We start from the raw sequence: 12,401 nt of genomic DNA, 5'->3' as shown, positions 1-12,401 counted from the left end.
AAAATAACAACAAAAATTCATCACTACCTAATGACTAACTGAGGCTCAGACTGAATTCTTCTGTGCCTCATTCTCCATATTAGTAAAGACAGCAGCAAAACTGGTATTAGTTACCAAAATATGTCCTCCCAAGCAAGGGCTAGAGGAGAAGGATCACAGAATGCCACCCTGAAGGCCTCCACCTCCAGGAGTTAACCAGGAAGAGCAAAAATTGCTTTGATTCAGGGGTCAAGGACAATCATGCCAAGGTATCAGATGTGATTGCGAGAATTTTAGCTGTTATCACATTTTTTTCCCCTTTTCACCTGCAAGCAAACAGCAGCATTTTTTTCAGCAGAGTGATCTTCTTTTTGGCAAGAGATGTACTAACAGGCAGAGATTTTCTTCGGACAGGAAAAAAAAAAGTTCTACACTACAAAGGTCTCCAAAACACTTGACCCATCATAAAACATGCAGAAAAATTAATAAATAAAACCACACAACAAAACCAGGAGCAGTTAGTTCCCCAGGTGGTGATTCTCTTTCAGCCACTCTTACCTGAAGTGGCTCTGCCACGATCCAAGACAGTGGAAATCAGTATGGAAAATATGGTAAATCTGTAAAGCCAGCTTCAGTAACTGGTAGATTTGCTTCCCCAGGGATAATGCCTAACATTTAATATAGCAAAGTCTTTCATAAAAATAACAGGACTGAGAGAAATCAACTTAATGTGGCAAGAATTTTACCAAAACAGCAATATGTTCCTTTTAAAAATAACTTAAGCAGAAGACAGAATACATGGCATAATAGCAAAGTATTTGCTGACTTAGTTTGAAGTGGAGCCAATACTAAAAGTTAACATAGCTTACTACCTAAAGTAACATGTATACATGTAACAATAATATAGGATCTGATGGAATAAAATACAGATTTCTATACCTAGGTCGGTATGAAGTTTAGGTCATGCATTACACAGGAAAAGTGAACAAAATATAAAAGCAAAGAGTCAGTTACGTGAGATACTAGGGCTGCAGCTAAAAGCTACACAAACATTCTCCCATTGATCACGCAGGAAAAAACTTTTTCACATGATGCTGTTTTCGAAAGTGGCCAATGATACACTGGGGAAGCCCCACAGATAAATGCTTCTGCCAATACTTGCTTTGGAAGTCTCAATTAAAAAAGGTTTTTCATAATCACAAACTGACCTCCATGCTTGAGGCTGATGCAGGTAACGTATAAGAGTGCACTCAGGAATTGGAGCACTGAAGTCTGGGGGGAAAAAGAACAGTCAACTCCATTCACTCCTGCCAGTTTCATATTAGTGAGTATTAACAGCAGCTTATTTTGAGGTTAACACCAAGGTCTTTAACACAGTGCAATGCTGTTTGCAAAAATGCTCCAGCAGAAGCTTGATGGCAAGGATACAGCCCTTGCATGCTTAGGCAGATAAGCTGCTATTTCCCAATGCAGGAACATAACTCAGGTTCCCAAATTACTTGGGGGGGGAAAAAAAATATTTTAGAAATGCACTGCTGACACTCAGATGTCAGCCTACTGATGTATGAGATTGTTCAGTAGGCTAAATCTGAGCCAGAAGCAAGAGCAACCAATGCAACGAGCTGAAACTCAAAATCTACTGAGACTACAAAACCAGGAGGAGCAAGACTGAGCAAACATCCTCCTCTAAGTAGCAACAAGCCATTAGTCTGCCCAGCTGCTTGTGAAACCATAGCCTCAGGCACCAGTTCTGCATTTACTTATATATGCAAATACCCAACTGTTCTCCTAGTAGAAGAACAACATTAAAAACTACTCCTTTTGAAGATTCGGGCTCTTCCACAAGGATGTTTAAGTAACTCAAACACACCCAACCTTTCATGTACCTTTTAAAGTCCTCAACACTGCTCAACATTTAAATTCATGTGTTCAGTTGCTCTGTTGGACTGGGACAGGAATGCAACTGAAAGTGTTTGTGCTAGAAATTCATGCAGTATGTATAGCCAGGGTCTACAAAAAAAAAAAGATTTAAGCACCAGGTGCAATCAAGTCATGTGTGTCCATGTTTCTCCACAACTACAAAACGTCCCACACCTATTCTCATAGGAGGCCGGTAAAAACATATCCATCTTTGAACACAAAGGGTGAAGAGGCAATTCACAGTGAAATAGGATAATAGATTTTGTCCTGTGAGGCTATTACTGGAATGAAATGAGGCATGCAGTACTAAAATGCTACAGGACAATCACACACCTGCTACAAGGCTCCATTATACATTCAGCAGAGCAGATGGACCAGAGAAGTCTGGGCTAGATTCTATTGACTAAGTAATTTCTACTAAAAATCCACTGCTTAAAGAATTGTGAATACTTTGTTAACACCAGGAACATAAATCTACTACAGAGTAACTGGACTTTAACTACCTTGCACTGGTGTTTGCCCTTCAAGGCAGACAGTCAAAAGAAGCATTTGAAAACACCTGGCAACTGTAGTTTGTGCAAAGATGTGCGCTCACCCCTTAAGCCAAACAGGCAAAGCCATGCTCTGCAAAGAAGTTTCAGAATTCTTTAACATTAGCTAATGCAATGCTTGCTGCCACCACTACAGTCTCCAACAGTTAACCACATGAGCTTGCCAAACAGGCAAAAAACATGGGATTTCCCGCTGAAAAGATACACCGAGTTAAAGATTGAACTCTAAAGGGAAAACTAAAGGGAAGACCTCTCTGTAACAGGCAACATGAAAAACACAAGTATTAATACAAATAAGCTATAAACCAACAACCTGTTTAAGCTACCTGATCTTCCATGGTTTACTATAGCTTACTGGACAAGCTGCAAGTGCAACCAGTTCACTCACATTGTGCTAGTTCAACGCACTTTCATTCTAGACTTCTGGTACATCAGAATCATACTTCCAAAAGAGACAGATGACAAGAATATTTTATTCCTTTTTCCTTCAAAAACAGAAAGAGAAATAAAATCTGAATTTTACAAACCAATCATTAAAAACACCTCAAAGTCAAAACAGAGAACTGCTTCTAACCAGACCTTGGAAGAGATACTACTGCTCTGTATCCCAAAACTGATGGGCAAGTATGTCCCAGTTTGTCCACTTGAATGCTACCAAAAGCTAGAAGCATAGCATCAAAACAGGAAAATTACCTTATACTTCCCAAGAGAATTCAAAATGTAGCTATGTCCTAACTGCTATGCAAGCCTTTAGCCCTTAATGACATCTGCCTTTAAAACATTATCATGTTGACTTTCAAGCTACCATACTTACGTTGCCAGCATATGGGTGGGAAATTGCCCCCACAGGGCCAGCATATACATTTGGGAGGTAAACAGAGTCAAGCAGTTCCAAAATCCGCTGAAGTATAATCCAAGCAATGATACCATAAGCCTTTCCCTGGTAGAATGGTTCATTGCCACTCCAGTCTCTTCTGTAACAATTCACAAATTAACAAGATTGGCAAAAGTTATCTGACAAGTCACAAATTCACTGAATTGTACTTCTCCCTCCTTCCCCTCCTCTATCCATTTAAGTAATTGCTTGGGTGTAATAAAGCTACTTATGGTGAAAAAAAGGTGACACTGGAAAAGTATTCATAATACGCATGAAAAATATTCACTTTCACTATTTATCATTGTGACTTGGCAGGTCTTTAATTAAAATTAAGATCTTGCTCTTAAGTAATTGATCTTCTTATTTCTGGATCACTTCAGCTATTTACCAAAACCCTGACACCCTGCATCAGCCAGAACACCTGTTAAAAAGTTTATCTCTTCAAATGGATATTATTGGATAATCATACAAATGGGACCAAAGGAAAAATTCAATTTTAACATGAGGCAAAGGCAAGGAATTCAGATGTTTGCTCATTACAAAACCCATGCCAAGAAATATATCTCTTTGCCAGATTTAGTACCATTTCAAATTTAAATAAGGAATAACTTCAATTCAACTTGTTCCAATTCTTTTGCCAAAGAGTAAAGTCAAATTCTAGTTTAAGTGTGACAATGCTTCTCATTTCGACAGACAAATTACATCTAGTATTTCTATACTAAGATTCTGCAGATTCACAGAAACTCTTATCTATATTCTTTAGATTCTTGGGAACAACATTCCTTTTGTTGGCTTTTTTTTTTTTTTGGGGGGGGGGGGGGGTGGTGGTGTAGAAAAAGCACTCAAGATCAAGTAGTAAAATGGACACTGCTGTATCTGAATACAGAAGATGACTATACACATCCCTTTACCAGAGCACACTTAAAAGTATCACAGGTACTGCAGCACTGAGAAGTCCATAGAAGAATCAGAGCTCTATCCTGCTAGAAAGAGGCAGTGCTGTATCTAATATCCAGCTAAAAGATGACAGGATCTCCGTTTCAGCAATTCAGACGTTTAAGAAAAAGCACTAGACCAAATGGTTAAATACTTTCACACAAGGATGCTGTTCAGTACCTTTGAAGTTAGACACTGGAATGCTTGTTAGGTGTGGTTAACTACTACTGGCTCTGCTCTTCCAAGCAGGATCTGCATACAGCTTGTACACAGATTCAATTAAAACAGTTTCAAGTCTGGCACAGTTCAAAATGTCCAACACCTTACAATAGGCATTTTTATTCCAGAAGAGATGAGGCCTACTTCAATATTACCTTGTATACTGTTAGTTGTCAGTTAAGCAATTAGTAGAAAAGAGTAAATAGAAAAAAAAGTGAAGTGGAACTCACTCTTAAAACAAAAACTTCATTCAGCCTGCACAAAAAAATGGGAAAGCAGTTCACGGAAAAAGCAACATTATTAGCTCAACACAAAGTTTTTGGCTGCTCTGTCCCTGATGTTTGGATGTACAGTGCACTTCCCAAGCAAACTCATTTAGGTTCTTAAACTCAAGCTCATCATGTAACATAGGATAAGGCAAAGTGAATTTGGGGGCAATTAATACTTTTACTACAGGAGACCTTTATCTTCCAAGGATTCCTTTATATGTTAAGCTCATTTCTGAAAATATTACAGGTTTGAGTATGAACCATTTTATCAGAGTCACACAACTTTCAAACAAGAATATCAGTAAAAAATGAGCCAGCACTGGAAGCCTCACATTTCTTGACTGGAACATCAAGAGGCAAGTGTAATCCGTGTAGCCTCAAGTATCCAGAATACTGAAAGGACGGGCAAAGATTGGCATGTGTCACCAAATGGAAGCTGCAAAACCTGCCCCTACAGCTCCCAAGGTTAGTCGCACGTGTTTTTGAAAATTAGATCATTCCTGGGACAGCAACTACTGATATCAGTGAGTAAACACCTCTAATCCTAGCTAGCAACTGCTATTAACACGGTAATCTACTAAAGCTATGAAATATCCTCAGTGGGTTAGGAGGCTAAAATTGGGTTTTTCGTGATTCACTCTATCCCTACAAAGCTAGCATAAAGGCCATAAAGGCAACTGATCTAGATCACTTAATAGCTAGATTGCTTACTCCATGAGGACTTAAGGACTCAGTTTCAACCCAACAAGTAATAGGGTTTTTTTCCAACTCATCATTCCACAGATGAAAAAAAATCTGAATATTTCTGGAGTATGTAACTTCAATCACCTATAGCACAGAGTGCAGACAGGTGAAGGTATTTGAAACAGCCCCCTCAGAACATCAGCTCTACACACTCCCAATACACACTCTTTACTTCCAAGTTTTAGATGAGCCTATGGAATTAGAACAGGTGAAAAATAGCATCTTATGCTATAAACTTGAAATAGCCATTGATGCAGTATTTGGAAGCTGACTAGGCAGGAGCCTTTTTTCCCATTCACCAGATACCAACCTGAAACAGCCACATAACTACAGTGTCACTGCCTCTTGTTTCCTCTCAGCTACAAAACCGTAGTCAGACCTGCTATTTATGACCCTGGTTCTGCAGCTGAAGCCACAACCAGACCATGGCTCTAACTGCACTGAAGAGCTCTTGTCCCAGCCAGCTAGCAGAGCAGGTGCTAAGTAGCCAAAGCATTATCTTATTTCCCCTGTTTTTACAGAACGATCTCAATGAATTGATGAAACAACTCCAAGAAATACAAGGTGGCAGATTCATGAATCTCTAGTTCTGGAAGTCATGTCCTCAGTGTCACTAACATATGTAGACTTCTTGAGAGGAAAAAGTTAGCCCATGCAGACAGTCATATTATTACGTCTAGATGAGCGCCAGTATCCAAGCAGGTCCTGGTATGTCTCTATCTGCAAGACATAAGTCTAAGGGGTTCTGTAAAGATAGCATCGCTACAGCCTCAAAGAAACCAAGAAGGAATAGAAACATTAAGTTTTCACCTACAGCAGAGACAGATGTTCACTGTCACAAGTCCTATGCAACCCAAGTCTGAATGGGTGGTTCAAGAAGTTGGGAGACAGTTTTGAGACATTTCTCGCTTCTCCATGGGTCACAAATCCAGCAGTAGCAGTCAGTCTGCCTATAAAAGCACCCAGATGTGTACAGGCAGAGCAGGAAAGATTTGACTACTCGTTTTCATGTGCCCTGATGCTTCCAGCTCCCCCTCCTCTATGAAGGGAGCAGCAATTTGCAGCTCTAAGCATGGTACATCAGCATAGAAATCAGCCTTCAGATGCTAGGTTCTGAGTGCTGGCCAGAAAACCATTCTCTCTCCTTTGTGGCAAAGGTATAAACAACAATTTCAATTGTTAAATACCATATATCCACCTTAGATTTTATGCCTACAAGCAAAAAGCTTCAAGAATTCACAACTCAAGTCCTGCAGGCGTTGTCACCATTCAAAACCAGAAGAAAATACACAAGGGTGGAAATGATCATCTTTAGAGACTAAAGCAATAGTCTACTGTAGAGAGGACAGTGTTCTCCCTACTCGGGGCAAGGAAACTTAATGTTCATTTTGCACTATCAAGTAAAACCATGAATCTAATAATTACTGACCTACTTAAAGCCAGCCACAGACACCTTTTCCTGTAAAGTTAAGATTTATATATATATATATATAACGCATATATAATCCAAGAATAATCTCAAAAAGCACAAATTAAAGCAAAAATATATGGGCAGCTGTGTTGAGCCTCCTTCTAGTCAGCATTTGCTGCATAAGACAACCACAAAGAGCAGTGGCTTGCATCAGTAACCAACCTTAAATGTATTCACCTACCCCCAAAGCATGAAGTATCATGAAATCTTTACAGTAATTTTCTATCTACTGTTCAGTCTCTTCACTATTATACACAACTTATTTTTGAGAGATTTCACTATAAGATGTGAAAGAGAAGAGATGGAAAGAAGACTGCAAGCTCCAACCCTCAGTAAAAAAGTTGGAGCTAATAACGAGTTGGATCATATTTTAATAGGACTGACTAAGCAGAAGCAGTGCATTTCCATTTATCTCTGCAAAGAGAACAGAGAGCACTGTTCAACTTTTTTTGTTGCATTTCTCTAACAAACACGTTAAATGTAAATCATCAGAAATTGTAACAGACCTCTAGTTATACAAAAAAACCAGGCAGTCACACAAGTGTTAGCCCCTATTCCCACACTCCGCACAAGGGAAATGCTGAAGGGTAACTAGCCCTCTTCACAAAGGGCTCCCTATTTGCATGCCATTACACACCCATGCCATTCCAGCTTCCAAAAGTTTCTCAGGACCTCAAATGGTGACCACTTCTCCAGCTCATTTTCTAAGGATGAGCTCAAAGAGGTTTGAGCTTGGGAATTTAGGAGCAGCATTCATACCATTTTAACACACAGTGCTGACTTCAAGTACCAGCCTAGCGTAGCTCAAGCTCTAGTAAAGCAACAAGAGTGATGAGAAAGTGCTGGCACCAGGGAAGAAACTCTCCTCCAATTCTGAAGAGGACGAAGAGCGCCGGACTCTTGGCAGGCAGTAGCCCAGTGCAGCTCACTTTCTCTTGACATCCACATTGTTTTTTTTCTAGATGATGTTTCAACACAAGTATTGTCACAACATAACTTGGTAACATCACAAGATCTAAGCCCACAGCGTCGGAATTTATTTGTGCATATTTAAACAGGGTTGAATGGAGAAAGACATTTTTTTTCCACTTGCTTTACCCAACTCCTGTTTTAAGCCAAGTGCTTACTCTAAAAGTAAAAAAATTACTGGACTATCAACACTGAAAAAAATTTAACAATCTTAAAAAAAGGAAATCTGCATCTGTTCAAACAAAATGCATATTCAAGAGACTGTGAAAGGAAAATCACCTTTTTTGATGCCTCTCAACTATGCTGTACTCAACAACCAGTATTCTTCAATGCCAATTTCTTAAAAAACAACTGGTATTTTTAAAGAAATAACCCTTTGGCGAGTTCAGAAGAAAAAAAACGCACCACAATAATCAATTGACTGCCCTGTATGCCTTATTACTGGCATGAAAAATGGTAGGATGGATTCTCCGTCCATCTTAGATTGACATAAATAGTGCCAGAGTTTTTCAGCTACATAAATCGTGCACTATTTGTGAAGCTTTGAAAGCTTACTCTAAAAAAACATTCCTGCCTGTATAATTGTACCTTTTTTTGCTCATCATATTTTTGGGAAAACTTGTATGTGATTTACAGTCTTTCCTTTCAAACCTTGGGTTTCGCATCTTTGGAATAAGGGAAGTTGCAAGTAGTTAAGCGTCTGAAAGGCAGCTTTTTCTGGTTTTAATTATACCCTTCTACAATCCGTGTGAAATATTCTTTCCATCTATATTTTATTCACGTAGAGGTTTAAACTGAATAAAGAGGCTTTCCCATACCTTGTTCTTTCCCCGTAAAACAAAATGTCAGGAACAAGCACTGTTTAAAGACATAGGAAGGGAAGATTAAGAGAAACACGAAATTTAATAATACTTATCTAAATTCTACAATTGAAGCAGGGGTATTCAAAGAAACATGAAACTGGAAGGACATTTGTATTCAGGAGAAGACCAGGCATAGATTTCTGTCTTCAGTCTGAAATTCAATACTCAACTTAATGGAATCTGTACTGAGCCCTCAGAAACAGCTTTATTTAGGATACTAGTCCAATACAGGGATTTTTTGCAGCCTTCAGGTATACACCATCTTTCCCAATAGAAGGGTAAGATAGTTATTTGCTGACAGAGACCTACATCCCGTTAACTGATTACATACACCCACTTAACTAGTACTTGGTTTGAACTTTCAAACATGTTAAATTCAGTCAAAAAGACAGTTTGACTCCCTAACCTGTAGCAGGCTAAGAGTACTTAAGCAGTCAGTAACATATCTAATTACTAACAGCACGTCTTAAAACGTTACTGCCTAGCTTAATTGCTGGCAATTGAATGAACGAACAGCAAGTTAATGACGGTGAACCACTGACACCAGGATCAATACCCGAGAGACTCAGGGTGACAGGCAACCACAACATTTCTTTAAGCTCAGTATCAGAAACGCAAAACTGTTTGCCATCACATTTATCTGAACAAAACCCCAGACTCACCAAGATGCCTTTGCCACTGGACAGCTACTCCCAAAGCCGACCCTCCTTTCCAACTTCTTCCAGGGAAACTTTTAAACAGGCGCTTGCTCCTGAATCTAGAGATACTACATGTTTGTTTCCCCTACTAAATCACTGGTCTTCCATGCAGCCAGCAGGACTGTCCCCTCAGCAGATGTATTACCAGAAGCAATCAGTTAAGGTTTATACTGCTGCCTGTTGATCAGCTTGTGAACCCCTTCTCATTTAAATGTCACGAGCCCGTAAAAACTCCACGCATCCCCTCTTTTTGCCCTCTGTTGACCATCCCCATCATCAACCAAGCAAAGTGATCCCTGCCAGCCTCTCAGGCTGCCATTTATCACCAGGATGCCTGTACTAAAGGACAGGCTTGCAAGAATAGCTGAAGAAGCAACCCAGTGCCCTGCAGCAGTGCCATGATAGTGAGCAAAAGCAGGATACCCACCTTATGGCAGCCAGGATAGGTTGCCATGGTGTTGAGGGTAGAGGTGCTGGGATTCTTGCTGGTGCTGGCCATGATATTCTGGATCTGGGTGAGCTCTTGCCTCAGCACCTGTTTCTGGTGGAAGCTGAAAGCAGGGTGGTTGGATGCCATCGTGAAGAGCAACAGGAACTCATCCCCCGTGCGGCCCTCGTTGAGTTGTAGCCCATAGTTGTTGATGACCGAATCGATGTGGGTGAGGGTACGGAAGAGGACCCCGGCCGCCTCTCGGTGGGCAGAGCCGAGCAGGGCGAGAGAGACCAAAAGTTTGCTGCGTACCACCTCGTCCGTCAGGTTGGTGAGGCTGCCCAGGTCGGCGGGGTTGTTGGCCTTGATCTCGGAGTCGCGCAGGGAGTGGTAGTCCTTGCGGGCCAGGTCCTCCAGGCAGGCGCCCAGAAAGCGCAGCTCCAGCGGGATGCAGAGGTCCAGGAGGCCGCAGAGGAACTCCACACGCTGCGGGGAAGGCAGCTCGGAGAACCAGCGGTACACGCCGTCCCGCTGCAGCCGCGGGCACCGCTTCTCCACCATGGTGCTCCGCCTGCCCCCGGCACGGAGGGCGCACACCCTGGTCGGGGCAGCGGCGGCGAGGGCGGACGGCAGCGCCCCGAGGGGGGCCCGCAAGGCCGGCGCCCCCACACCCCCCAAGCGGCCCCCTCCGCGCTCCCGCCCCCCCGGCAAACCCGCCCCCCGGGGGGCGAGGGGGCCCGGCGGCGAGGAGCGCGGGGGGCAGCCCCCGGCGGCGGGCAGGGCCGGGCCGGGCCCCCCCGAGGGTGGCCGCCGGCGGCGCCGGGGGAGCAGGCCCGAGCAGTGAGGCGCGGCCTGGCCGCGGGGTCCCCGCCCGGCAGGGCCCGGCGGCCCCGAGCAGGCCTCTGCGCTCCCGCGTCCTCCCTCACGGGGCGGCTCCTTCTCTCAGCCGGGCGCCGGTCGCCTCCATCCTCTGCGCAAGCCTGTCCCGCCGCGCTGGGCCCCGCCGCCGCAGCCGGAGCCGCCCCGCCGCCGCCACAACCGCGGGAAATAATCCCTCGCTAGAAGGCGGCGAGCAGGCGGAGGGGGACGGTGCCGCGCGCGCACCGCCGGTCCGCGGCGGAGGGATCCCGGAGTGAGAAGTCCCAGCCGGGAGCGGAGCGGGAGGGAGGGAGAGAGAGAGGAGAAGGAGCGATGGAGCGCCTTCACTCCCGGCCTGACCCCGCGGCGGGCCCCGCCCACCGCCCTTCCGATTCGCCGAGCCGTCTACTCGCACCTGGGGATTGGCTGCTAGCGCGCTTCCCCCCGCCCCTTTCCTCACGTACAGGAGCGGGGTCTAGGGGGCCTGTCAATCGCCAGCGTTTAGCCCCCTTTAATCCCTCCCCCGGCGCTGATTGGTCGACAGGACGATTAAATATGGGGGGGGGGGGGGGCACAGCCCGCCTTTTGTGTGCAGGCGCCCGCGGTGGCGGGCTGGGGCGTGGGGTGACCCTGAGGCGGGGAGCACGATTTTTCTGGGGGGAAATGGTGCTCTCGGCCCTGTCACAGCCCACGGGGCCAGGCCTGGGGCAGTGACCCCCTCAGGGTAGAGCTGTGCCTTGCCCTGCTGTGGGGACTGGTGGGGGCCTGGGGCTCCCGTTCCTGCGGCATGGCCAGTGCTGCCTGGAGATGTGCCTCAGGCCGCTGTCCTGACTGACTTCCCAAATTCTCTCTGACCACCTTCGTTCTGTCCTGCCTGGAAGGCATATTCCCAGCCCATCTGCTGACTCGTGCTCTTGGCTAACCCTCATGTGGGGCTGTATGTGCCTTTTCACCGATTTTTCTGTCAAAAGTATCCTGATCTCAGTCATGAAGAGCCTCGCAGAGTAGAAGAGGGAATGGCTATGATGCCCTCTTTCCTTAGCTAGCGTTTTGGGATGGCAAAGAGCCTCCAGGATGGAGCGGAGGGGTGCAGTATGGCATGAGCTGCTGCTGGCTGCCTGATGCCAAAAACTCCGATAAAGCTTCTTGGCACCAGCGTTTCCCTGCGCAGCCTCACCAAACCAAGCCGTGCTCTACGGTCACAGCCAATTTGGCAGCTGACTTCAGATTGTCTTTAAATACAGTGTGGAAACAAAAGAGATGCTGAAGGTGTCAAAATGGTATTATTTTTTTTTTTACCCCCTACTCTCCATTCTAAACTGGGGATCTGGCCGACAGCGATGTGGCAATGCACATTTTGAAGCAGCTTTATCATCTTCAGATTTGCCTATGGATTGCACGGGCGGCACCCGGCAGCCAAGGGGCGGACGCATAATTTATTTTTTTCATAATGTTTTTCCATGGGACTTGGCTGTATGTCTGCTGTAGCCCAGTAGCCAGACTGCGCATCAGTTAGATAAATGATATGGGGGAAGATCTTTAAGTGGAGTGGGCCAGGAATAACATTTTTAAATGCAGCCCCAGGCAAGCAAAGATGATTCCAGACCTGATTTTTTA

The 12,401-nt window shown here is 44.4% G+C and overlaps 1 protein-coding gene across 1 annotated transcript in view; it reads right to left on the bottom strand.

The window, feature by feature from the left end:
- The window catches only part of ZCCHC14 (zinc finger CCHC-type containing 14), a 56,569-nt gene extending 45,434 nt beyond the window's left edge, over nt 1–11,135 (bottom strand). Inside the window, exon 1 of the mRNA XM_005235469.4 lies at nt 9,924–11,135. Coding sequence (XP_005235526.2) covers nt 9,924–10,487 — 564 coding nt within the window. The 5' untranslated portion in view covers nt 10,488–11,135. The remainder of the gene's footprint in view (nt 1–9,923) is intronic.
- Nucleotides 11,136–12,401: the final 1,266 nt, after the last annotated feature.

Source organism: Falco peregrinus, chromosome 14 (assembly GCF_023634155.1).
Source record: "Falco peregrinus isolate bFalPer1 chromosome 14, bFalPer1.pri, whole genome shotgun sequence".
NCBI lineage: Eukaryota > Metazoa > Chordata > Aves > Falconiformes > Falconidae > Falco > Falco peregrinus.
Note: the sequence above shows the minus strand (reverse complement) of the source record. Positions and strands in the feature narration are given on the sequence as shown.